Source organism: Hirundo rustica, chromosome 7 (assembly GCF_015227805.2).
Source record: "Hirundo rustica isolate bHirRus1 chromosome 7, bHirRus1.pri.v3, whole genome shotgun sequence".
NCBI lineage: Eukaryota > Metazoa > Chordata > Aves > Passeriformes > Hirundinidae > Hirundo > Hirundo rustica.
Window position 1 is genome coordinate 28327388 of NC_053456.1, and position 26622 is coordinate 28354009.

Sequence of the window (26622 nt, forward strand, 5' to 3'; positions counted from 1 at the left end):
GAAAATAAAAGTAGTAAACAAAAGCCTTGTGGTTGGAGCAGTGCTTTAACAGGTGCTTCTCTCACACCTTTCAGTAGAATGGAATAAAGATAGTCCAGGATGAAGCTTGGCTCAGTATCTTAACTCCAACACTTAGGCTTCATGGATGGGAAATGCAATAAAATTCAAAGTGTTTGTTGAATAATACAGTTTATGTAGAGCGTCAGATGTATAAAACTTGTTCTCAGCTAAACTAGTATGTCGCTAGAGGACACGAAGGGAAAATGATACACACTCTCGGACTCCAAGAAGAAGGCTGAAAAACTTTTATTATTTACAAAGACCTCACTTTTATAGGTTCTGAAGAATGACCAGGGATTGGAGAACGCAGTTACCATCTCTCCATCCACTGGCCAGGCTAGAAGTCAAACAGTTGACTCTTACCAGAAAGGAATGTGGAAAACATGATGTTTACAGTACAGACTGTGAAAATTCAGCTACAGAGCTGTAAACATCTCACAAAAGCTCACATAATATGGCAACACTAGTATATTCTAAGTTTTTACCTTTTAGAGGTGAATTGCATGGACCTGAGCAAGCACTGCCTATGAGCGTTTTCATCTTCAGGGCAATTGAATTCAAACGTGCATGAACATTACTTACTGTGCCAGGAAGGTGATATAATTAGTATAGACACTTGGAAAATATTTCATTTATTGAAGGTGTTTATCAAGAAAACCTGATGCTTAAATTTGGGTGCATTAAAAAGGCAGCACCCTGACATCTGGCTTTGACAGCATTTGTTAAACTTACCTACTGTCCTCAAAAATGAGGATGCAATTTAATTCAGCCAGTGTAAGTATACTAATAGTATTTTAATTTGAATGTGTTCTGCTGATATTTGACTTTCTCTGAAGGAAAGAATTGAAATTACTAAGACAAACCCACACATTAAAATGAGCACTTGATCTAAACAGACTTTTTAGCTCCAACAATTTCTCAAATCTTTAGCTCAGGAAGCAACAATACAAGTGTGTAAGGATTTTTTTTAGACAGCTCACAGAAAATATATGCTAATTGAATCTCTTGCATATATGCATGCTTCATCAGTCACCCAAATTGCCGGAATTCCTCCAGTACTAAAGCTTGTTTCATATTTGCAGATGACTGTGGTATGTTTTACAAGCTGAATATACTGCATATCCGCAGTTCTTTGTAAAGGAGTCAAAGGAATAAAGTCACTGAGGGGGAAGAAAAGTAGAAGAAAACTGCTAGCTCTTTTGGCTTCCCCCCCACTCCCTCTTTCCAAAGCTAAAGAAGGAACTAAAATCTAATTCTGAACTGTAAATCTTGCCTTTTCCCCTTTTTGTCATTTTCTCTATGGCAGCATATTTCTACTTGTAGCTGAAATAAATATCTATCTAGAAGATCAACAAAGACAGTTCCCTTATCCTGGGACCTGCCTGTTTCAAGTTATTCTGGTGCTACTGCTCTGTCCTTGATGAGTCCATTATCTGGAAGTTGAGTGTTATGAAACATAATTGATGGGGCTTGATGGATTTTCTTTTTTGTGTGTATGTTTTTCTTTTTTTAAATCCAAATATGCAGAATCATAAAGCTGGATAAATGGTCTTGAGTTTTTATATATTACTGTAGACATGAAAATAACACTGCTAGGATTTTGTTTTCTGTGTTGCTAATGATGTTTGGATGCCCAAAACTTCACCTTCCTGGAAGGGTGGTGGTAGGTTTTTATTTTGCTTTCAAAGTTTAAACCAAAGAAAAATGTAAAGCTTCTAGTCACACATAAACATCTAGACTCTGGAGTAAGGTGATGGTCAAATATTTTTAATTTTAACATGTCTATTTAGGGATATATTTTATGTGCCACTAAATCATCTATCATCTATATAGTGAAGAGTGCAGTGAAATAATAAAAAAATATGAGCAGCTTTGATACGAAGAATGCTATGCACTAAGACCAAGGTAAATTAGCAGAGTCCTCCTTGCAGCCTTTGTCTTAGTTTCTAGTGTGACAGGAGGATATTAACTGCTGATAAAATCAGGGTAGGAAAGCAATACTTCCATTAAAATATTATGATTTTGGATATTGAAGCAGACCTTACTTTTCCCTCTCTTTTTCCAGCATCAAGAAAGTGATCCATATCTCATTTGCTTGAAAACCATTAGTAACCATTCGAGAGAGATGGCTAATTACTTTTAACTAAAAATAATATTTTGATAAAGCTGTGCTATTTCTCCTGTGAATTGTTTTAAACTTCCTATATGCCTACTACCAATTTTCTGCAATACGACTCGGGAGGAATTTGTACTGTACTGTTCAATAGCAAGAGGTCTGAAGAGTATCAAGGATGAAATTCTCAAGGGTCTTTATGTCATGGATGAAAATGGAATCATTACTGTATTTCTGAACTCCTGCTAACGTCATTGACACCCACCTACAGTCTACCAGAAATATAAGTGCAGAGATCAGGTTGTTCACAGATTACGAGGAGACCATCCAGGAAGGGGCAAGCCAAAGCCAAATTCCCTGGTAAGCTCTATTTTAAAGGGTGTGACAGGGAGAATTCCTTTTCTCCCCCTGAGTCAAGTTGTGAAATGGATCTCTAGTATGTTAGACCAGGCTGTATTAAATACCATTGCACTTATTAGTATGTGTAGTAAAATTTAATGCGGTTTTAAAAACCGAGCTCTCTGGATCTTGAGCCATAATTTTGCGTTCTCCTTGGAGCACGCAGAGTTCTGGTGCTGTATTAGCCACTGAAAATGGCTGTATGTAATAAATGTAAACTTACAAATGTAATCTTTTGTGTTGAGTGGTCCTTCAGAAGAGAGGGCAGTGTCTAGAAATAGCTTTGGTATGGGAAACACTTGTTTAGAATGATTTGATCTTCCAAGTACCTTAGTACTGTGAAAACAGAGTTGATAGCACATGGATGTATTTTGCAGTGGGCAGCCTTTCCTTGGATTCACGCGATTTGTGTGTTCCCAGTGGCAGCTGTGCAGGATTTAAGGGGTACATCTGTTTGTCCTTACAGTCTCTTCATCTCCAGCATGTGGAAGGCACTGCTCCTGAGTCTGTATGTAGTGCTGGCTGTGAGAGGATTGGCAAAGGGTGCTCCTCTCCAACCAGAAGAGAAATGGAAGTCTCTCGATAACCCCAGAAACAGAGACCTGGTAAGGAAATGTTTCAAGAGAGAGAGCTGAAGTTGTGTTTTCCTGTTTTCCATGAAGAAACTCCTTATTGTCTAAATTTAAAGGCAAGAGGGCCCATTAGATGTAATGTCAGGAACTGTACACTCGTATAGTCAATAATCATTTCTCAGTCAAGATGTTCCCCTTAACTGAAGAGACATTCTCAGAGCACAGTAGTGCATAAAACTTCCTGATATCCATCCAGCAGACTTAATTTTTTAAAAAATTATTTTGATTATACAGCCACTTGTTTTATGAAACAGAAGAGGAATGCTTACTGTGTTTCTTTCAGACATGTGCTCTGATTGCATGTTGTTATCTCACAGGAGTGCAAATAAGTTTGCATCTGACAACTATGAAAATACCAGAGAACATTTGCACAATCTTAAAAAGAATTTGTGAAGGACAAGAATTGGTTTCCCATAATTTTTCCTCAGTGTTTTAAGAAGCTTTAATGTCTCCTTTAAAGTGATTGTAAGGGGACAGTTCAAATCAATTGCCCATTGTTGCTGACTCCTACTGAAATGTTTCCAGAACTGTCCTGTTTGCTCTCAGCAGGGGTTTGGCTGTGCCTGTTTTACAGGGCTGCAGTTCTATCACAGCCCCTGGGATCCACAGGGGAGCAAAATGAGCCGGAAACAGTGGCTGGTCTGCTGACCTCACATAGGATGCACAAGCCATGGGTGGAGTGGCCATGTCTGAGTTAGGTTGCCTACACTGTATCAGGTTATGGTCAGAATAGAGGATTTCATCCCACAGAGGAACAAATATCTCATCTAATTTGTGTCAGTAGACATAATTAATCTCCATTGGTCATACTCTGTTTATTTTCACATCCTCCATGTGTTCAGTTTTTCAGAATGCTCCAGGCTTACTTCTCAGGCAGGGGGCTTGATCTCAGAAAGTTCCCAGCTGCTTTCCCTGTGAACAATGAAGGACCAAGGCCTGTCGCGTTCTACTCAGATCCTATTGCTTCTGCATTTGCAGAATATGAAGAAAGGAAGAAATCTTTTCAGAACTATTTCAAAGGCTGAAAGATTCTGCTGCTGAAGGTAAAAGAGGCTGCCTTGTCCTCCAGTGTTGTTACGTGTAACCAAGAAAGATTCTGACTGAAGTATAATCAGTAGGAATTAAAAGTGTAGTACCTTAACCCTTACCTGAAGTGAGTTCTAAAATTCTTGAGGCAGAGATTTGTGAGGTAATTTCTGCTTAGATAAAATAACTGGTGCTTGTGTAGACCTATATAGACCATGATTTTTTTTCTCTTTTTTTCTCTTCTCCTTCATATAGAGGAGAATTCTGAAAATGTACAGATAATAAATGAGGGATGCAAGTTTTATGTAAGGAATTGCAAAAAGTTAGATTATAAATTGAGATCAATGGTTTCTTGTAATATATGTATTTAAGAAAATTAATTTAGACATAAGTTATTGCACTGACAAAGCATACATTATCTTTTAAATTCACAGTAAATACTGTTTTCTTCTGGTTTACAAGTAGTTGAGAATTTCCATAAGATTTAAATCAAAGCATTTTGGTGATTTACTCAGTATCTTAAAGTGCTTAAGTTGTAATCAATATTTAATTTAGGATTTCCAGCTCTGTCCTGTTCTCAGCCTGCTTAACCCCTTCTCTCTTTGTAATCAAAATCGAAGCTCCATTATTATTATCATCATGAACCATAATAAAGACTGCACCCAAATTTTAATACTAAATTCTCTTTTTGCTGCCTTTTTGCATCAGGAAAAACAAAACAAAACAAACCGAACACCACAGAATGTGTATTTTGTGCATGAAAAATAAATGAAAAGGGAATTCAGAAGGGCTGCCCTCCTATAAGTCACAGCAGCTATGAGAAAATGACTGGTGGAAGTTCTTTGTCCTGCATGATTCAGGATGGTCACGGTAGTTCTTTTCTGTGTTCAGAACTGGTCTGTGGGAACAGAGGTTTTATGTCTTGGTTTGGATCATGCCTTGGTTGCATACGGCTATTTCTGTATTTCTCTCACGTATTTGTAAATTTTTTTTTTTTTTTTTTTTTTGTCTATTTCAGGTGTTAACTTCAGAACTCCATACCAAGTGGAAACCTTCACAGCAAAATCTTACTGTTTTGACTTTTTAACTGTTACCTGACAATTAGAAATTCTCTCCAGTCGCCGTTTCTGCCAGCGGAATCTGTCCCGCCGTAACGAGCATCATTCTGTGTACTGACGAAAGTGTGGGGTTTGGCTATTGCAGTCTGTGAGCAGAATTGTGCTTAGGTGTGAATAAATGAGGAGCGCAACAGCGTGCATTTAACTACCGCCAAGTGTCTTTGTTCAAAGCCGGTCAATGAATGTTCCCTTTCGGTTTGTTAGAGCGGGCTGTCCCAGGTGTTCTGTGCTAAGCGTTCAGATCCTCCTTTGGTACACGCACCGCCTTTCTCGGTGCCGCTCTGGCCGGCTGCGCCTCACCGCAGCCCCGCACGGCCCGTTCTGCGCTGCGGCGCTCGCAGCCGCCCCGTGCCGGTGTGGCCGGGCTCTGGCCCCTCTGTGCTGCCCTTGCCGAGCCGCGGACGCCGCCGTGCCCGCCCTGCGCTCGGTGCGGCCCTTGGCTCCCGCAGGGCGCGGCCCCTCGGCCCCGGAACTGGCGCGGGCGGGCGCGGGCCGCGGCGGAGCCTCAGCGCGACGGACGCCGTGCGTCCCTCACGGGCTTCCCCCGCGCCGCGCCGCGCCGGGACCATGTCGGGCTTCAGCCCGGAGCTGATCGAGTACCTGGAGGGGAAGATCTCCTTCGAGGAGTTCGAGCAGCGCCGCGAGGAGCGCAAGAGCCGCGAGAAGGTGAGTCTGCCCCGCTCGGCCGCCCCACGGCGCGGACCGCCCCCTCACGACGGCGCCTGGCAGGGCTCGGAGCGCTGCTCCGTGTGTGTGGAGGGGCTCACGCTCTCGGCTTCTGCGGCTCCGCAGTCGCGAACCTCTGTGTCCGGGTGAGCAGCGCGTCCCGCTGAGTGGCGGCGGCGCGGGCGGGGAGCGCAGGACGCGGAGCTGGGCCAGCAGCGCCCGGCCCGCGGGTCACGGCGGCTTCGGTTTGGGTATAAACTCGTCCAGACTGTGCTGCCACAGCTCCCCAGCAGCCTCTGAGAGCTACCGGAGAGAGCAGCGCGGCCCCTCGTTTGACTTCTCGGCAGCAGGAAATGCCGGAGACAGTTTTGTGTCCGACACTACGTGGGCGGTGTGATTAAAAGAACTGTCGGAGTGTTGCGGTTCTTTTTAACTTCGCTATATTTTTCTCGAAGTGCTACTGAATTTCTGCATTTCTTGGTCTTCAGAGAGCAAATTCAGCAGAAGTCAGTTGTCATGGAAGGCTCAGTATTGTCCTAGGGCAGCATTCTTACCGGATTAATGAGTGCTGGTTTGATATTGCTAGGCTTCTGGAAGCATTTATCACACATAACTTTTTCTTTCCCTTTCTAATACAGTCCACCATGTCATCCCATCTCGCTGTAATGCCAAATAAGCAATGGACTGGTCTCTTCAGTCAAAAGTAGTGTGAACAGTCACCATCTGAGTCACTGATAAGAACAGAAGTGTCTTGAAAGCAAGCAATGCTGGGTTTTATTCACTTAAAAATGCACTGCTTATCCCACCTGTTTCACTGGCTGTGCAAAGGCTGGAAAGCCAATACATAGGGGAAATAAAAATGGGTAATACTCTAAAGGTAATAATTTGTATTTTTGGTGCGTGTAGGAAGGCGAAAATGCGTCTGCCGAGGAAAACGAGGAAGATGTAGAGGCTCCATCTTCATCCAGAAAAGCATCTGGGAAATCCCAGAGTCAGGATGAAACTGATGGTAGGTGTTTTTAACGTAATCAGTCATGTTTAAAAAGGCACTGGAAGCATTTGCTCTTTGATAACTGACTTCATAAATATCTGGCTCCCCTTTCCCCCTTCTGGTCTCTGAAGGGACTGAAATAAAAAGGAAATTAAATTAATAATTATGGGTTTTTTCAGATGGGGGTGGGGAAGGAAAAGTCTTTTGTTTAGATGCTCAATATCCAAATCAGAATAAAAATAACCAAACATATCCAAGTTGAAAAAAAAAAACCATAAACCCAGGTGTGGTCCCCAAGTCCCTCTCCTATATAGCCAATTCATGATAGATTTATCTTTTCAGTCTCAACTTGATACTGTGGTTATTTTTTAATCAAATCTTCAGGTGTCCAATGTCCCAGCTCAAACCTTTGAACCCTACATATTTGGAGTTCTGTATGTACATCTGTAGTCAGTTATAACCCTGGGTTCACTTTATAATGAGAAGCTGTAAATAAAAAAGGGAAATTAAAAAAAATAAATGCCCGAAGCATATTTATTCTGAGTACTTAGAATAATTTTCTTACTTATTTTAAAGAATTCTGTTCCTTTTCCAGAGAAATGCAAGTGATGTGGATTTTTGCATTTACACATGTTAAAAGGTACTTGTCATAGGTGGAATGGTTACAAGTTCTTGTTTGCAATTACTTCTAAAAAATTGGTTGCTGGATTGTTGTGTAGTAGAATTCTCTGCTCACTTACAGCCTTTTCAGCTGAAAAGCTCATTGCGGCCAGCCAGCTCAGTGCCTGAAAGTTGCTTAACATTCTTCTGGGTTGAGAAAAACGATCAAACTGTGGCTTCATTCTGTGTGTTGCTCCCTGATTGATTTCAGGTATCCAAACCATGTTACAGGCTAGGCCATAGCAAGCAGTGATGATGAATAATGCAGAGCTTCAAAACCAAAGAGGCTGTTCATAGTTTTTCTGCATTTCTGCAGGCAGCACTCTCGCAGAACAGCTGCTTCACGTGGGCTGCTGTTTTTCTCTGCACTTGTCCAGAGAAGCAGCGCGTCCTCTTCGTTATCTCATAAACCTGTCTGCTTCTTTCTCAAGCAGGAGAAACAGCAGATGGGGTCAGTAAATCTGTTCACCGGGTCTTTGCATCCATGCTTGGGGAAAATGAAGAGGAGGAGGATGAAGAGGAGGAGGAAGAAGAAGAAGAAGGAGAAGAGGAAGAAGAAACTACCGAGCAGCCTACAGCTGGAGATGTTTTTGTTTTGGAGATGGTGCTTAATCGAGAGACCAAGAAAATGATGAAAGCAAGTATTTAAGCTTTCCTATGGCTTCCATCTGTCCCCTGACCATAGTGCATATATGCCACTTTGTGTGACTTTCATCTGCTTACTGAGAAATTTGCCTGAAAATTGTTCCATGTAGGGTAATCCTGCTTATGCTGGTGTTTGTTATGCTATCTTTGTTTATTATAAAAGCACTGTAGTTTACTATTTGAAAGCTTTCTGAAATAATGAAATCAGTTTTCCCAGTGTCAGGAAAATATGAGCAAGTCTTTTTGTCAGTCATTTAATATTGCTAATACTCAAATAACTTGGTGTTAGGTGGTGTTAAGCACAACAGAGTGTCTCCTGAATTTGAGCACAACTCAGCCTTGGGCAGAAATAGCATCTCTTTTCCATGTAGGAGAAAAGACCTCGCAGCAAACTTCCCCGTGCCTTGAGGGGCCTGATGGGAGAGGCCAACATCAGATTTGCTCGAGGAGAGCGTGAGGAGGCCATCCTGATGTGCATGGAAATCATTCGACAAGGTATGGGAGAATGGGCAAACCTTTGGGCTTCGAGGATGGAGTGAAAATTCCAAGTGCAGGAGGAGGATTCAGTGTGGCTTCACTGAAGATGAAAATAAACAGTGCATGCAAAGTCAGAGCATAAGGAGTGGAATTGAGAGTATGTGGTGCACTTGCTTTATTTTTGTGCTTATAAAAAGAAACTAGCACCCCAGTTCTGCAGAGGCCCGGGCCTTGGCTTTGCTTTACACAGTTTGCTTTTATTGTCTTTGTTGATGCAAGGTATAAATATCAGTAGGACTTGCAGTGTAGAGTAATACTATAAATGGTTGTTGGTAGATTCATTCAGTCTGTTTAATAATTTACAGAAAGGAATCAGAAACCTGTGGCCAAGTTTTTCCTGAATTTAAACAGCACATGTGGCTGCTTCATATAATTCCAATACCTGTTCTTTGAGAAAGGCGAGTTATTTGTTTCCAGTGTGGGTTTTAAACAGTAGATCTTAGTTATTATTTTTGTCTTTTCCAGCTCCTCTTGCTCACGAGCCATTTTCCACTCTTGCCATGATCTATGAAGACCAGGGTGACATGGAGAAGTCACTACAGTTTGGACTGATTGCAGCTCACTTAAATCCTAGCAATACCGAGGAGTGGGTTAGACTGGCAGAAATGTCGCTGGAGCAGGACAATATTAAACAGGCTGTTTTCTGCTACACAAAAGGTAGTGTAGCAAACATTTTGATAATTTAAAATTAATGCTGGGTGCTGATGGCAATCATTTTGTTTTCTTCTCCTTCCTTTCTAGTTTAGTTTGCTTCAGGGTGCTAAGATTCTGATACCTCTGCCTGGACTTTGGTAACAGATTAATGAATCCGTAATGTAGGATGTCCTTGCCAAAACCTCGTGCGTGTCCATTAGCACAAATCGAGGAAATAAAAGTGAAATCCACTGTTGCCTTTTGCTCAGCTCCTCAACTCCTCCTGCTCTTCTTGCTGCAGCTCTGAAGTACGACCCGACCAACGTGCGCTTCCTGGGGGAGAGGTCCAGCCTGTACGAGCAGCTGGGGGAGCACAAGCTGGCCATGGACGGCTACCGGCGCATCCTCAACCTGCTGGCTCCCTCCGACGGCGAGCGCTTCATGCAGCTGGCCCGCGACGTGGCCAAGTGAGTTGGGCTCGCAGCCCGCAGACGGGGCTTTGCTTTGCCACACAGCCTGGTGGTTTAAGTGTGTAGCTCTCCCGTGGTAGTTGTTACTACCTTGTGGGCTGAGTTCTTGTGGGAAGCTGTTACCGGCCCGTTTCAAAACAGTTTAAGGTCTTTTGATCTTCGTGTTTGGGAAATGTACCAAAAAGTGCAAGGATGTATTATAACAATATTATTAGCGAGGGTTTCTGAAAGCAGATTAATGTGGGGTGTGATTGATGCCTGACTCCAGTGGGGGAGACTGTGATGAGAACTCCAGTAATGTCCTAACAAACAGGAGGAAAAAATTATTAATTATTTGAAATACGTAAAAGTTTTCAACAGTTGTTGGGAAAGGAAAACCACTCCCTTTCTCACTGTCTTTTATAACATCCACCTGCTAATGAAAATCTTCGCTAATAAGCAGAAACAAGAGAAATATGAAAATCTGTTTGCTTCGGTTCAAAGTATGTATTGTCAGTTCCGTGAGTTACCTGGTTTCTCATGTCTGCATTTTACAGGAGTTACTACGAAGCCAATGATGTGACCTCTGCTATTGAGATAGTGGAAGAGGCCTTTACCAAGCACCAGGGCCTGGTGTCCATGGAGGATGTTAACATTGCAGCTGAGCTGTACATCTCCTCCAAACAGTACGACAAAGCTCTGGCGGTACGGACAGTTCCGTGCATTTCGTTTTGAGCACCTCTTTGCCAGCCAGAATGGATGGTTTGTGTTCATAGTTCATGTTCAGTGCTGAAATGGGGTCCTGCTTCTGTAAAGATGGAGCTCATCAGAAGCAGACTGCTTGCTATTAGTTCTGTAGTAATTAGCATTGCAATTAATGGTTGGATTGAATTAATTGAGGGCAGATAGATTTGTACATTGTTCGAGGTTTAAGATTTTGGGATCCTTCCTCTCCTTTTCTATAGTGACCATAATCCTAGTAGCCAGAGAAGACCTTCAGGCTGCTTTTGTGAGTAGTACTAGAAGAGGTCATTCTCTGAGTGGAAGGTTAAAATCACGACACCGAGTGCTCTGATGGTTCAAATGCAGATTGATGCAATTTATCTGGCAGACTTGTGTTACAGCTAATAATTTATGCATTAAGCACTAAGCATACATCCCAGAAAGACAATACATCTGAACTCTAAGGCATCAGGAATTAGAGAATATTGCTTATCAGGTCCAAATTGTTAACTCTCACTTTTGAGCATGTTTCCAACCTGATTTGGTCTGGCTTTGAGAGGGAGGGTGTTGGTATTTGGCCATTGTCCTACTTTCAAAGGCAGTTTGAAAAGACACCGTAAGTTGGGACTTCTTGTGAACATTCTTATTTGTTGACATTAAATTACTTAAGGTGGGTTTTTTTTCTTTCTTTAGATTTTATTCAGTTCTGTCTGTCAGAGCACAGTATCATGAGCCTGCAAACAATTCCTCTGATCCTCTTTTGTACTTCTTTCCTCCTTAAACGTCAGTCAGTCAATTTTATGTACACAGCATTTAGCTACTGGATTTATTAATACAGTAGAACACTAGTCAGAGAGCCGTTTCCCTGGGTTTTTTTTGAAAGTTCTGCTTGGATAGATGAATCCAGCTTTTCCTCTGATAACTTCTGTGATGTTTAAAACTGTCACATGGGGTGGTTGCTCCATTTAGGCTTTAAGTCTTTGAAATGATCCAAGTTACTTCTCTGTTTTAGGTTATTACAGATTTTACGGGAATTGTACTTGAAAAAAAAGTACCAGAAAAAAGTGCAACTGAGGAGAAAAAGGGTAAGTAGCTGTCAAGTGGTTCCTGTGACCCTGCTGTCCATGTGATATGACATCTTTCCTTTACCTTTTCAACTCCGGGATGTATTTTGCTGCATTGTTGACAGGCTTTTCTCCACTGAAATCTGTGGATGCTCTTAGTGAGTTACATGGCGTGACCTCAGCCTGCTGTAAGAAGTTACTCTGGTGTCCCCTTAGCCCTGCTGACTCATGGAAGACAAGGACTGCTCTCCAGGCAACTGGAGGAGGCCTTTTAAAATTCTAAACATTCCTCTGAGTGTGTACATCAGACCAGCTATTTCTACCAGCTAAATAGCTTCTAAAAAAAAGATAAAAAGATAAGCTTAGTGGCAACTGTGCTCAAGAATATCAACCTTTGACCTAAGAGTAATTTTCTTTATACATCCTGCATCTGTTATTAACTGTCTAACTGAAATCTAGCCATACTAGCTTTTAATTTAATGAAGTAGGTTGTCTTTGAGAAACCAGCATTATCAAAGTAATTTCATCTGGAAATGCTTATTTAGACTATAGAATGGACACAGCGCACCCACTCCATAAGCAGACAGTCTGTTCTGTGATTAAAGTGGTTGTTTCAGCAATCTGACCCAAGCCCAGTACAGGTATAAAATACTTCTGTTGGCTTTTTGCTCTGATTGACCAGGTAAAAAATGCAGGTGATTTATGAACAACTGTCCTGGTGGAGACTTTCAGCAGATCATTTATGAGAAACAAAACTATAATGAGTCTGGGAATTAGAACACAATGTTTCCAAGTTACCTCCTGTGTGTGCCATTGGTTGAGAGAAAGCCTCTAATTGCTTTGTAACTTTTGTAATTTTTATAACCGCTTCCTGCTCTGCTGTCTTTAAAAAAACAATACAACACAAAATAGAAACCCCAAACCAAAACAAGGGAAACCCAGTGCACTTTTCAGAGTAAGCTGTCAATCAATTATGGATTGAAAGGCAAATAACTGTTGGCTTAGCTGGTCCTGCTGGTTAATCTGATAATCTTTTCAAAAAGGTCCAGGTGCAGCAGTAGAAACTCAGGAAAGCCAGGAGGCAGTGACTGACAATCAGAGTCAGCCAGTTGCTGAATCCAGTGCTCCAGGTAAGTAATTTATTTTTTAATTTCTGACAAGTCTATGAACTGATCATATGGTTAGGAACCAACTTGCAGTCTTATAACAGGTGGAGATTTCTAACAGCACAAAAACAGATCTTCATCCAGAAAAGGATTCTTCTGTACTTTTCTTCTTTCCCTTACTCAGAAGTTCCTTCTAACCCAGCCAGACTGTTTTCATTTTGTAAACATATATCAGTAGGGGAATAGTTACCCTTGTGCTGGGTATCACAGTGTTCAGAGAGTTATGAATCAGTCTGCATGTTGAGATTTGCAGTAAAGGGATGTGGATGTAGGAGGTAGAAGGGAAACCTTAGGTTGGAAATCACAGTTTTAGGAGGCACTCTGAATGTCTGGTGTAAGCACTGAAGTGAAGGAGAACTTAACCAGGAGTTCAGGAGGTGTCATGACTGTATCTGAAGGACCTATGATAATGGAATTTTATTTTAACCTCTCATTTGCTGTATTGTCATGAGTAGCTACGGGCCTCATGTTTGCATTCTGATCAGGTCACATTCAGCCTACCTGTTGTGAGAAGTTCTGATAAGAATATTTTCTCAGTTCCTGAGCATGGCCTGAAGGGGATGTGGTGCTTGAGAAGTGCTTCGTAAAGCCTCTGGGTTCAGAAGGAAATTCTTTATCTTGTCACAGCTGTGGAGAAGGTCAGCTGCTGCATACCTGAGGGTGTTCCCATAGACATCACCGTCAAGCTGATGGTGTGCCTGATTCACTTGAACATCCTGGAGCCACTCAGTGTAAGTGGAAACCAGCTCACAAGGGGAGAAATGTTCTAAGTAATCAGAAAAGCAAGTAATTGTTCCTGTTTTCATAGACTGAGGTGGTTGAGAGAGCTGTGAAAATTCTTTTTGCTTCTCTCACACTCCAGGAGAGAAACCTCACAGGCCTTTAATGGCAGAAATAATAGCTTTGTCCTTAGAAGTTATGCCAGTGTAACTATCACTAAAGCACAGTAAGTCACAGCCTGGGTGCTGTGAGAGGCCCAGAACCATATTGCAAAGTTGTTGAACACTAAGGAACAAGTTTTCACTTTGTTTTAAAGCCGTACTAAATCTGAAGACTGTTCTTTCAAAGGAAACTCCTCAGTGATGGACACTTTAATTCACTGGATGTGTGAAACATCTAGAATAGAAAAATGGGGCTTCTTCAGGAATTCTGAATTTCAGATCTTTTATTTTTCACTTCTAAACTAACATTTAAATAAAGGAAGTGTAGTTCAGAATGCAAATAGAATAAAAATCATAGTATGAAAATATAAGCTTCCAATAAGCATGCCTTAAAGAAATGTTCTCATTGATTATTTGTGCTTTAAGTGTTTATGTGGTTTTTCTTAAAGCCTCTTTTGACTACTCTGGTGGAACAAAATCCAGAAGATGTGGGTGACTTGTATTTGGACGTGGCAGAGGCTTTTCTGGATGTTGGAGAATACAACTCAGCCCTGCCTCTCCTGAGTTCCCTTGTCTGCTCAGAACGATACAACCTGGCTGTTGTGTGGCTTCGGCACGCGGGTGAGAAGGGGCAGGATTGCAGAACGTGGGGACTGAGAGATGATAATACAATACTGAGCATTTCTAGGCACCTTTATCCAAGATCATGGGAATTTTAGATTGACTGGTTGAATGAGAGTTGGTATTTTCTCAATGAAGTTTATCATGACAGCTCTGTCACGCATTTTTTTGTTCTTCATATATACTGAAATTTACATCAGTTAAAAGTGCTTCATGTAAGCAAAGCAGCATCTATTCTGTATTTCATCCTGTGTCAACTGCTGATGTTTGAAGTGAAACTGTGGATGCATCAGTGCATATATCTGAATATTATCACTTAAAAATACATGGGTGATTTTACTACAAAGATATGTTAATTTATTTGCAAACTTTGAAATCTTCTTTTTCTGCCACTTAAGTGTCTTGTGTTGCTTATGGTATTTCTAGAGTGCTTGAAGGCTTTGGGACACATGGAGCGTGCTGCAGAGAGCTATGCCAAAGTTGTTGATCTTGCTCCATTGCATCTCGATGCAAGAATCTCACTTTCAACACTTCAGCAGCAGCTGGGCCGGCCTGAGAAAGCTCTGGAGGCTCTGGAACCAATGTATGACCCAGATACGCTGGCTCAGGACGCTAACGCTGCGCAGCAGGTGGGTCAAGTGTTCTCTGCTTCCATTTAGGATGTGTTACTCTGCCAGACTGTGCTAGTGGTCCAAGATGTCTGCATAGGACTAGGGATTCAGACTTATCTCCTCATGGGGAGCTCGCAGAGCACAGTGACTGATCCATTACAGCCTCAGGGACACATCCTCCTGACTTTCTCCCTGACCGTTCTCTCAGCATTTCCCCAGTCCCACCTGATGACTTCTGTGCTATGCACAAGTTTTTGGCCCCTGAGAGCCAGTCATGACTCTACATTGAGTCGATCAGCAGCTGCTACATGTGAGATACATGGTTTGGCCTCTGTTGATTGTAGGCAGAGGTTCTGAATCCCCTCTTTAGAAGCGCCCTCACCATAGGCAAGAGTCATGCCAGATTTGTCTGAAATTGGAGAGTTTGGAACAGCAACTCCTGAGAGCAGTTTAGGGAGAGCTTACCTGCTGCTGCAGATTCTTGCAGCTTTCTGGAAGCTTTTACAATCCTGTTAGTACTGTACCGAGTCAAAATAGTTTGTTTTATGAACTCACTCTGTGCAAGAGGTTGAATAATAATGTTCACTGTTGTCCAGGAATTAAAGCTGCTCCTGCATCGCTCGACGCTGTTGTATTCCCAAGGCAAAATGTACGGTTACATTGACACGTTGCTCACAATGCTGGCAATGCTGCTGAAGGTAAGCCAGTCTCTCCAGCTGCACTCTAAGAATTGGACAGCTGTGACTTGGGTCAAGGAAAACAACAAATGAACTCAGGAGCAAAGCTAGTGGGCTTTTATATGTCAGTGTTTTCATAATTTTGTTAGACAGTAATCTCACAGGTAGCCTGCAATACTGGCATTCCTGCCTGCAGCGTTCAGAGCAGAGAACTGTTTGTGTGTGTAATTATTGATACAGTGACTCCAACCCCCTGTTCTCAGTGTGCTTACAGCCCACTGAATTCAAAAGCTGCTTCTCACCATTTTAACATTCAGCACAGAGCTTTTTTGGGGTGTTGATACTGGCTTCTATTTCAACAACTTTCTTTTTAATTTCTTTCTTTATTATTTTCTTGTGATAAAAGGACAAAATAAGAATTTGTTTAGCCAGTAAATACAGTGGTGGTGGCTTTGTGTTAATTGATTTTTGTTTATTTATAAATAGGGCATGAGTTAAGGGAATATTTAGACCTCCATTTTATCCACCTGCTCAGCACCTTGACTATTGTATTATACTGGTTGAAGAGCTGACTCTCCCCAAACTTCTGAAACTGATAGAGAAAGGCATTGTTCTTCTTATACTGCCGTGCAAAGAGTCTTGATTTCAATATACCAGGGATGTTCCAATCCCAGGAGGAGTCTTTTTAAGTAGCTTGAAGAGTTTGTATCTTGCTCTTGCTTAGACCAGTTTGAACTGGAGCACGAGGCAATGCAGAGATGATATTCCTGTTGGGAATGTTGTCTTTGATGACCTTGCTGTGTGGTGGTGTTGCAGACTGTTGTGGGATGCAATGTGAGCAGGATGGACTGGCCATGAGGCTGCCTTTGTCACAGGATGTTAAATTGTAATCTGAAATGCTGCCCTTAAATTTGTTTCTAGGTAGCAATGAGCAGAGCTCAGGTGTGTTTGATATCTAGTTCCAAATCTGGAGAGAGACATCTCTATCTTATTAAGGTGTCGAGGGATAAAATTTCTGACAATGATGACCAAGAGACAGCGAATTGCGATGCGAAAGGTAACAAATCACAGATTGTTTATTAAAAACAAAGCAATAAGGTGAACTCTGTAGTTCTGAAAAATGATAAAAATGCTTCTATTTTGCATGCTAAATCCATGCAGTTCATGTTAACATTGCTTTATTTCTAGGGCAAAGAAGGCAGCAAAACTGAAGATAATATATCTTAAGGGAACAGTCCCTATTCAGAGAAGAATAGTAAGATTACAGAACAACTCAGATTGAGAAGGGCCTCTAGAGATCTTATGGGCCAACATTCTCCTCGGGGCAAATATCATAGATTCAAATCTAGAACGTGATACAAATACATTGTAAAAGTGGTGTGATTTTTTTTTTTAGCTGGCCTAGGCTTGGTTGAGCCAGACTGTATGTTCTTAAGCACTGCTTGATAAGTTAGGGACAGGAGCTTCACTGAATTCATGTAGTATGTTTACAGCTTGAACTGTGTGTATTGCTTGCCCTTTGTTCTCACTCTGTGAGTGTTTTTTGCAGATGTTTTATGAAGTGCCCTTAAAATGAGAAATAGTAAATACCTCATATTAACTGTTAGTGCTACATGGTCTTTGAAAATATCAGTTTGATGTGTGCATCTATTTTGTAAAAATGTATCTTTCTTGCCCTAATTTTTCTCAACTTCTGGCTCCAACATTTTTAGCAATTTTTGCTGTTCTCACAAGCGTTCTGACAAAAGATGACTGGTGGAACCTCCTCCTGAAGGCCATATATGCCTTGTGTGACCTGTCCCGGTACAAGGAGGCCGAGCTACTTGTGGATTCCTCACTGGAATATTACTCATTCTACGAGGATAGACAAAAGCGCAAGGAGCTCGAGTACTTCGGGCTCTCTGCCGCAATTCTGGACAAGAACTTCAGAAAAGCTTACAACTATATCAGGTGGGCTCCTGAGAGAGCAGAGCAGTCTGTGCTCTGATTGCCTCCACTGAGGCTGTAGTCACACTGCTGAATGCAGGCTGATGCTTTCCAGCCTTGGCTAAATGAGAGAAGGCTACTGAAACTGAAGGAGCTTTCCAATAGCCTCAGATTCCAAAAATACACAACGCAATGGGTTGGTTGATTTGGCCAGAACCATTGGTTCTGTTTTTCACTCTCGTCTTTGCTTCAGTCACTGACCTTCTCTTAGAGCTTCTGTTGTTTGTTATCTTCCCTGAACTGCTGAGATTTTATTGAAGACACAGTATATACTACATAGCATTTACTAATTTGTTGCACGCTTCTCATTCTGTAGAATCATGGTCATGGAAAATGTCAATAAGCCCCAGCTGTGGAACATCTTCAATCAAGTCACTATGCAGTCTCAGGATGTCCGTCATCACCGCTTTTGTCTCCGCCTGATGCTGAAAAACCCTGACAATCACGTGCTGTGTGTCCTCAACGGGCACAATGCCTTCGTGTCTGGCAGTTTCAAGCATGCTCTTGGTAATATCTTTCATGTTCTAATATCAACAAATAGAACAAGTGAAAGTTTATAAAAAGAGAAAGATTTTTTTTTTCATCAGAAAATTATAGGTTCACAATGCTAGTCTGGTGCTTTAATTATTCTGTACACAAATCAGAGCATTGCTGAAGGGTTTTGCTAATAAAGATGAAGCTGGCACGTTTCAAGTTTAGCACACATTGCAAATATAACTAACTTGCAAAGATAATTGGAGGCTAATGATGATAATAATGACAGAAGCAATTTAAACAGCAAATACAGCTGGTTGCATGTTTTAAGCAGGCCTTTGAAGTAAACCTGCTGCTTTCAGTCAAGTCCTCCAAATGTTACATTCAAATCCCATCAAGGACCATGTTTGCCTTCTTTGTCTGTTTTCTGCTTCCATTTTCACGTCACAATCTGCATTCTTCCTTCAGAATCCAGTGGGTGCTGAAAATACACAATTTTCTTCCCTGTTTTTTTCCTGTGTATTTTGGTGTAGGTGCATTAAACTGTTTCTTTTCTTAGTTCGCACTTCTAATTCAAATATTTTCTTTCTTGCCCTTAACTTCTAAAGGATGCTTTTCTCAACCAACATCTTGATTCGTTTATTTGTTTTTAGGTCAGTATGTGCAAGCCTTCCGTGCAAACCCGGATGAGCCTTTGTACAGTCTTTGTATTGGCCTGACTTTCATCCACATGGCCTCTCAGAAATATGTGCTGAAAAGGCACGCTCTTCTAGTACAGGTGAGGCAGTGTGATTCTTGTTACCCACAGGCTTTCCTGGCTTTGTATCTGGCAGACGGTTATGGCTACAGCACACTCTGTTTAAATAATATTTCATAATTAAGATGGCATTTCTAAAGAGGGAAGTGGCAAAACATGAACACAGATGAATGTGCTTTTGAACTATAGCTACAGCATCTGAATCTCCTCTCCTTATGGGTAAAGGTAGCTTGTTACTCACCTTGACGTTAACAGCTGCCAGCTGCTTGTGAAAATATTGCTTATTTCTTGGTGGTTGTAATCTGAACTTGCCTTCAGATTTTTTTTGGCCTGCATTGCTGTAGAGTGGAATCTATGCCACATGCCCTTTGTAGATTTGTCTCATAAACTGCATTCTTGAAGCAAATTTTACAGGCTTGGAAAGGGTTTTTTTTTCCCCCGTCTTCCTTTTCCCCTTTCAGGTGCCTCTGTACACACTCTGTCAGCTCCAGTTTAGCTACCTTCAAATTTTCAGCTTCCTTATTCCCATTTTTCTTTTCATCTCCAAGATCCAGTTACAAACCACAGACTTGGTAGTCCCAAGCAGAATCTTGAAAGTAATTTTTCTTTACTTTACACCAAGTATTTTCATTAACGTGAAATACCTCTTAATTCCTGTAGCTGCTGAGCTCATTCAGCACCATGTGGTGAGAATCCTGAGCTCTTCTGAAATTGCTGGAAGACTGTAGCTTGCAAAGATTTGACAAAAGCTATAGGTCCCCAACTACTGTAACACAAAAGCAGTTATGACAGTGTCCAACTTCAAGACATTTTGAACTTACAAACTTTGACCTAATTTTAATATTTTTATCAACTTTTTTCTGTAACCAGCTTGCCTTTTTCACAGGGACTGCCCTGTTCTCCTTTTATAACATTCTTGAACAATGTCCTATTTATGTTACCCCCTGGCAATACAGTTCCCTGCTCTCTCTCTTCTCATTTCCTGCTTACTATACTCACTGATTTTACATCATTTCTTGCTGCTATGGTAGTTAATTAGTAATTCAACCACAGTGACCTACTGGTGACCTAAATTACGATCACTAGCTGCTTGTGTCTGAACTAATTCCTCATATCGAAGGAAGTACCTTCCCTATTAACAGCATGGTCCCTGGAAAGAAGGTCCTCTGTTTACAACAGAATCCTCACACTCCAAAATGGCAACGAAATAAAATGCACGGGAGGGGAGGAAAACATTGTGTACTTGATTTCTCTTACAGGGATTCTCCTTCCTTCACCGCTACTTGGACCTGCGTGGACCTTGCCAGGAGTCCTTCTACAACCTAGGCCGTGGCCTGCACCAGCTGGGATTGCTGCACCTGGCAATCCACTATTACCAAAGAGCACTTGAACTGCCTCCCCTCACCCTAGAGGTACTGTAACTTTGTCAGTTGTGGATAGAGAATAAAGTCAGGAGAATATGAAGGATTCCTTAGTCATAGTTAAAATAGGTACATAAAATCTCTGTAGTTGCACCTTCTTCAATTTCTATTTTAATTCCTTGTCACTGGAAGCCCAAATCTGATTGTCACCTGATAATGTATTTAAGCATGTGTTAAGTTCAAAGACATATGACTTTTGAAGGATTTCCTCATAGGCTGAAGCAGCAGCAAAAAGGATTGCTAAACAACTTTTCCTGATTAGGTAGCTGACCTTTCTATATATTACATGCAATGAATTATAACTGGAAGTTCTGTATACCCATGCTATAAAACAGCATGCTGGAGCAAGATGGACCAGTATCAGGATATCAGGAATGCCTAATTACATCTGGGCCATAGTTTAATTGATCTGTATTGGATCCTAATTGACATGTCTTACATTTACAAGTCTGGTCTGTGGAATGGGTAGGTAGAAACATTGCAAGTATGTTTAGAAAAAGGGCAGCGTTGGTAAAGTAAGAGCTGTGGGTGTCAGCTCTGAACTCCCAGGGTACTGGTTGGAGCAACAAATACTTAGCATACAAAGACAACTTAAGGTAGTACTTTGCTAGTTTATAAGCTTGCTATTTTAACTTAGAGCTAATGTTTTGAGTGGGAAATTTTATAACTTTGGTGATTAACAACATAATGTGGAAACTCCTTAAAGAAGGAGAGCACAAGGAATACTTGTTCTCCTTCCTTACAGCTGAAAGCCTTTATTGGCCATGGCTATGAAATTTGATTCCTCTCTAATGGCTCCTCATGTTTCAGTTTTTTATACTATTTTTACATATTAATAACTTTTTTTAATCATTATTTTTACAGGGAATAGAGACGGATCAAACAGACTTGAGAAGAGATACTGCCTTTAACTTATCACTCATTTACCAGAGCAGTGGGAATACTAGAATGGCTCAGAGGATGTTGTATACCTATGCAGTTGTGTGATGAGGTTTGTGCAGGTGGAACTGATACCCTTTGGACTGACCTTTGCATTATGCAGTGCTGGGGAAGCTGGTTTTAGGTGCAGCTTTTTCTGCAGAGGGTCAGAGATGTGGCTGGTGCAGTGCTGTGGCTTTGTGCACTTCTGCCATTTGCACTGCATCACGTGTGGGTGGGAAGCGGCCATGCTGAGCACACCCCTGACGGGCTCACGAGCGGCTGCTTTGAGCTCTTCTCCTTTGGTGCGCTGCTCTCTAAACAGATTCAGTCTTGTATGTAGAACCAAACCGTGAAAACAGAGGCCCAGTGCTATTTGCTAAGGGCTTTCACGTGGGGGAAAATGTAGAGCATGCAGTATTTCAACTAATTACCACTGAGGTTGCTGAAGAAGCCATATTCACTGGTGATGAGGTTATTTCAATGTGCAGCATTAAGTTATAATAATGTGGAACCATCCTAGAGGATAAAGAATTCAGTATTTCAAGATCTTTGAAATATTCAGAGTTTTCTATGAGTTCGTATTCCTAGCAGTTTTTGTATTTGAAGGGGATTGATCTTTGTTTTACTGAAATCGATGTAACTTTTGTTCTTTCTCTGAACTTGTTAATAAAAATTCTGAGGTTAATGGTGTTTACTTAGTCTCAGCTAACATATATCCTACTGATTAGGACAAACCTAAAGCCATATGGCACACACCTAATTTTAAGCAGCACAATTTAATGAGGCTCAGGTGTGTTTAGCTTTGCTGGTGTGCTGAGCTACCTCTCTGACCTCAGAACAGCCATTTGCCTCAAGGGAGTCAGGCTCTTGCATTAGTCTGCAGTCCTACCATATAAATTACAGTTTAGGGCCAAATTTCTGGGGAAGCAGAAGGAGGCAATTCCAGAGTGTCCTTGGGTTACCCCCTAGGCTCCAGGGGCATGCAAGACTTCTCCCTACCGTACTAAAGTATCAGAAATAACGTGTGTGAGTCCCACAGAAACAGTGGTGCCATGGCTCACAGAGGAGGTGGTGAGCAGCTCTGCTGAAGCAGGTCAGAGTGCCCCTCCACCTGTCCTGAAGCCAGGTTGTACTGACACCCCATGGAAGAGTAGGCCGTGATGAAGATGAGCTGATCTTTGATCTTGAAAACTGTCCATGCTGTAATTATCTTCAACCTGTCATGACGTTAAGTCTGCTGCTCTAACTGCTCTTTGCCCAGTCTGCTATTCCACAGTAGTTGAACAAATTCCACTAATTCTTACGAAGGTAAGGTGATGTGTGGCATAACGTCACACACCTCATGAATTCCGTCCATGCTCCTGAAATAGCCCAAGGCTTATATTCTGTCATGACCCAGATATCACCTCCCATTATAAGCAGCCAGTCCTGCCAGTTCCTCCCTGCCCCAGTCACGTCAGCATCCAGCCACAGGTACATGACTCTGTCTTCAGTAATTCACCTGAACCTTCTGCAAACCAGTCTGTGTTTTGATAGCACCTGCCAGGCCTTAGTCTAAAGCTGGAAAGAGAAGGGATAAAGGCAAACATACAGACTATCAACAGCATATGGTTTACAGTTATTACAAATAAAGAATAATGGTTTATTAATAAACAGTAATTTTACTATCAGCTTCATAATGCAAGGAACCTGAGTCAAAAAGACAACATGAGAGGTCTGAGTTAATTCAAATCAGCTGTTAGAGTTTAAACAAGAATTCCGAGGTTCCCTATAGATAGGTGCCCTGTGAGCACCTTTTATCTGCAGCTGGCCTCAGCAATTGACACCTATCTAACTGTCAGGTGGAGTACAGTGCCAGATTCTTCCACAGCTGGGTGCTAGCAGGGAGTCTCCTGGCAGCAGGTGATGCTCTCCCAGGGCTGGGAATCAGCAGCCAGATGAGCTCATTTCCTGCACAGCTCACGTGGGCCTCTCCAGGGCTGAGCTGGAGGTCTGCTCTTTGCCCTGTGTGTCCAGGGAGGTATGGGGGGAGGGCTCCTGGCTTTTCCTCCTGAGAGAAGATGCGCTATTATTTTATGAAGCTGATGACTCTTTGGGAAATCTTTGTCGTTACTGAAGAAGAGATGAAGCTTTAGCAGTTTAGTACTGACATCTCTAAAAAGTTAATGACATGGCTGTACAAGAGCTAATCATGGAGAAGGCTGAGGAACCTACCCAAAGAAGGTAAGCACGGCTTTCGGAAGGGTGTCTGTAGAGGGCACGGACAAGGGAAGATAAACCACTGACATGGAGCTGAATGCAGAGGAAAATAGATCAGCGTTTGCTTAATGAATATCAACCAGGCGTGAAGTGTGTACAAATCATGTTTTCTAAGCACAGAACAGTCCCTTGAAGCTCTCCTGTACCTGTAATATTCTTTGCTGCTTCAGTATGTCTTGGCAAAAGGGGAGGAAACAATCTGAAGAGGAGGTCTGCTCTCTACCCTTGAGTGTAAGGAACTAAAAAAGAAAGTCTAGAAAACTAAAATTCTGGCTCATAAAAGCCTGCAAAATACCACTCAGGTAATTTTTCTTTGCTTCCCTCTTTGAAATTAATGTGCTTGCTTTTTTAACCTCCTTTTTGGAGTTGCTCTCTTCTTGGCTTGATGTTTTTCAGAACTTGTAGCTGCAGGCTGTCAAAATTAGATGTGCACCACTGGTGAGTTGCTGCTTCTAGGCCAGTTGTGATCCAGGCAAGGTGGTGTAATTAGAACTGCAGAGAGGACAGCAGGGATCGTGTGCTGTGTTCAACGTGTGAGGGGCAGGAACAGCACACCCTTCACATCCTTCTCCTGTATACAGGAGTAGGAGCTCTGTGATACTCTCTTGCTATGCTGTAAAAAAGGGTTGCCCCTCTCTTAGAGGTCTTGTGAAATCAGCATAGGTCTCCAACACAGTATAAAATACAGAGGCACAGGAAAGGGGGAAAGCAGATGTTGAGTGCTACAAACTCCTGAGAAAATGAGGGCAGACTAACTTTACCTGACAAGTGCTGTAGAAATACTCTTGCTGTTGGATCTCTTTCTAATCATAGAACAATACTTGGACTGATACAGCGGCATGTAAGACCTGAGGCTGGGGAACCTTTATTACCTTTTTTAGACTTGACTTTATGCTGGTTCATACTTTATAAACATCTAATCCCTTAGATTTTCACACCAAACTACTACTAGTAATCCATGCAAGCTACAATGATTTGGAGAATGTGATACAACGGCTCAAGGACAAGGTGATGCAAGGACAAATGATTCAGGGGGCAGGGGGGGTGTGGTGGGTGGTTTTGCATGATGTCACATTCAGTGACATAACAGCAGCACAGAGGGACAATTTACTTTGCCACAATACTTCTGTTTGGTTGGATAAGAGATATTTTGAGCCTGGTAAAAATAATCGGCTGTGGGGGATAAAAACTCTTTCTACAAACCCCACTAAACTGAAGTGATTTATAGAAAAAAGGAAAACTTTTTTTTCTTTTAAAGTGTGATAAGTGCCACTTAGTTTCACTTAATTGAAAAGGCCCCATGTGCACCTTACTCTTCGCTGGAAGATTATAGCTGAGATTGAAAATGTTACTTGGTACATATGTTCAATTAATATCTTGTTATCCAGCTTTTGCACTTCAGTCTTAATGAAAAGAGATGTCATAAAACAGCTCAGCTTGCTTTTGGTGCAGAAACAAAACAGCATTATTTGAAGTGGAACACAGAAGGGAAGTGACAATGTCTCTACCCAGAGCAACTGTTTGTTTTCTCTGAGTCTCATAGCAGCAGAAGCAGCAACCACTTCTAATTTATGCTTCCATAGAAATAATTTCAAGATAAGATTCATTTAGTTTTAATCTAAGTCCAATGTTTTGGTCACATCCTGCTGTCACTGCCATCAGGACTGTTGCATAAATGCAGCTTTCTTGCTCCCTTACAATCGCTGCGCAATCTGCGCTGTTTGAAGAAAGCTGAAAATCTTTCCACTACTGTCCTAAATTCTGTGGCATAGGTCACCATGAAGTAAAGCTTTACTTCCTGCTTGTTTTTCATTACCACCACAGTGTGTCTCCCTTCTTATTAATTGGTAATTTTTCAAATAATGTTTCTTATGTCTCCAGTCTTTCAACCGATTTTTACCCATCTATTTTGTTTCAATGCCCCCTGGTGGCTCTTAGCCAGTGTGCTATTTTCACACATTTAGCAAATTAATTATCCCACTAGAGATGCATCTTGACTCCCAAAGGCAGTATGAGCAGAACTGAAGATGATTTTGACAGAGAACTCTCTTACTGTGTGTTTGTCACTACACAAATAAGTAGAGAAAATAAATAAGCATGTCCCTCTAGATGATGCACCAAAGAGCTCAGGTTAAACAACCTTATCTTAGATTAATAAAAACCAAGTTTCCCCTTTGAGGTGCAAAATACGATGCTGGGAGGTATCTGTACTTTGTCATGGGTCAGTTTATTCTTGCTGACGGACAGCTCTGCCAGCAGCAGGTACAACTGGTGCAGGGCACACTGGCGAAAAGGAGCAGAAGTCACCACCTTGTAGGAAAACAGCAAAAAGCAACAACAACAAGTTCTCAGTATATAAACTGCTTCAGGTATAAATTTTCAATTATATGAAACACTAAAACAGATTAAAAAAATCAAAATGTCCAAATGGCATAAATTCCTCCAAGACCAAATTATTTTTAGGAGCAAATTGGTACAGTTGTGCAGATGGCCACAAGAAGGCTGCTGTCCTAGAAGCACAGCCAGCAGAAATGGAGAGATGAAAGAAACCTTTGACAACAGGGAACAGAGAAGCAAAAAAAAAAAAAAAAAAAAAAAAAAAAGGGCATGGACAGAATTAAAAAAACTTGGACAGTAAAGAATATCAAAAAAAGTATGACTTTTTTCTTTTTTTTAATGTTCTGAATGCTCTATTGATTAATATTCTTTATCTTACAGAATATGACAAAATAGTTCTGTGTCAAGCAGGAAAAAAATCAATCTGTTACAGATTAACTACTGTAGAAATGAAACTTTGATTATCAAATGACACACACATTCAAAAGATGTTTCAACTAATTGGTTTTAGCAGTGTGGTTTTAGGACTTTATCAGCAGCTAAGTGTTTCTTAGGATCTCCAGCGTATGAAAGTGGTTATCACCTCTAGTGCTGTAAAAACTAAATGGTAAAAACATTGGTAGCACAGTATTACTAAGTTATTACTCATCTTTTCTGGAATCAGTCAAGCATCCTAATCTTGGTGACTGAGACTAGCAAGAAATAATGGAATGAGAACAAGTTTAAAACAGGAATGAAGTGCCAAGTGCAAATGAAGAGGGAAGTGATAAACCTGCTGTTTTACTACCTCCATTC

The 26622-nt window shown here is 41.5% G+C and overlaps 2 protein-coding genes across 3 annotated transcripts; both read left to right on the forward strand.

Moving 5' to 3' along the window:
• The first annotated feature begins 2505 nt into the window (after positions 1-2505).
• On the forward strand, positions 2506-5465 carry C7H2orf66 (chromosome 7 C2orf66 homolog). Its single transcript, XM_040070068.1, has 4 exons — positions 2506-2533; positions 3039-3177; positions 4047-4247; positions 5249-5465. Exons 2-3 carry the CDS (start codon positions 3055-3057, stop codon positions 4227-4229), a joined length of 306 nt encoding a protein of 101 aa, XP_039926002.1. The 5' UTR covers positions 2506-2533; positions 3039-3054; the 3' UTR covers positions 4230-4247; positions 5249-5465.
• A 419-nt stretch (positions 5466-5884) lies between these two features.
• On the forward strand, positions 5885-21910 carry GTF3C3 (general transcription factor IIIC subunit 3). 2 transcript variants are annotated; one of them, XM_040070069.2, is made up of 19 exons: positions 5885-6014; positions 6921-7023; positions 8097-8302; positions 8682-8805; positions 9313-9504; positions 9782-9947; positions 10487-10634; positions 11665-11737; positions 12760-12846; positions 13510-13613; positions 14213-14384; positions 14811-15013; positions 15592-15693; positions 16594-16729; positions 17385-17622; positions 17975-18165; positions 18786-18910; positions 20149-20301; positions 21175-21910. In XM_040070069.2, the coding sequence occupies exons 1-19, from the start codon at positions 5916-5918 to the stop codon at positions 21295-21297; spliced, it is 2745 nt and encodes a 914-aa protein (XP_039926003.1). In that variant the 5' UTR covers positions 5885-5915; the 3' UTR covers positions 21298-21910. The 2 variants fall into 2 exon arrangements, with proteins under 2 accessions (XP_039926003.1, XP_039926005.1); XM_040070071.2 differs by having other exon boundaries at positions 8100-8302.
• Positions 21911-26622: the final 4712 nt, after the last annotated feature.

Bases quoted from the DNA above. Each gene is read 5' to 3' on its own strand.
- GTF3C3 (XM_040070069.2), top strand. From the start codon at position 5,916: ATGTCGGGCTTCAGCCCGGAGCTGATCGAGTACCTGGAGGGGAAGATC. The intron at 15,694-16,593 runs GTAAGCCAGTCT...ATTTGTTTCTAG, and splicing joins TGCTGGCAATGCTGCTGAAG to GTAGCAATGAGCAGAGCTCA. The intron at 18,166-18,785 runs GTAATATCTTTC...ATTTGTTTTTAG, and splicing joins CAGTTTCAAGCATGCTCTTG to GTCAGTATGTGCAAGCCTTC.
- C7H2orf66 (XM_040070068.1), top strand. From the start codon at position 3,055: ATGTGGAAGGCACTGCTCCTGAGTCTGTATGTAGTGCTGGCTGTGAGA. The intron at 3,178-4,046 runs GTAAGGAAATGT...CCATGTGTTCAG, and splicing joins ACCCCAGAAACAGAGACCTG to TTTTTCAGAATGCTCCAGGC.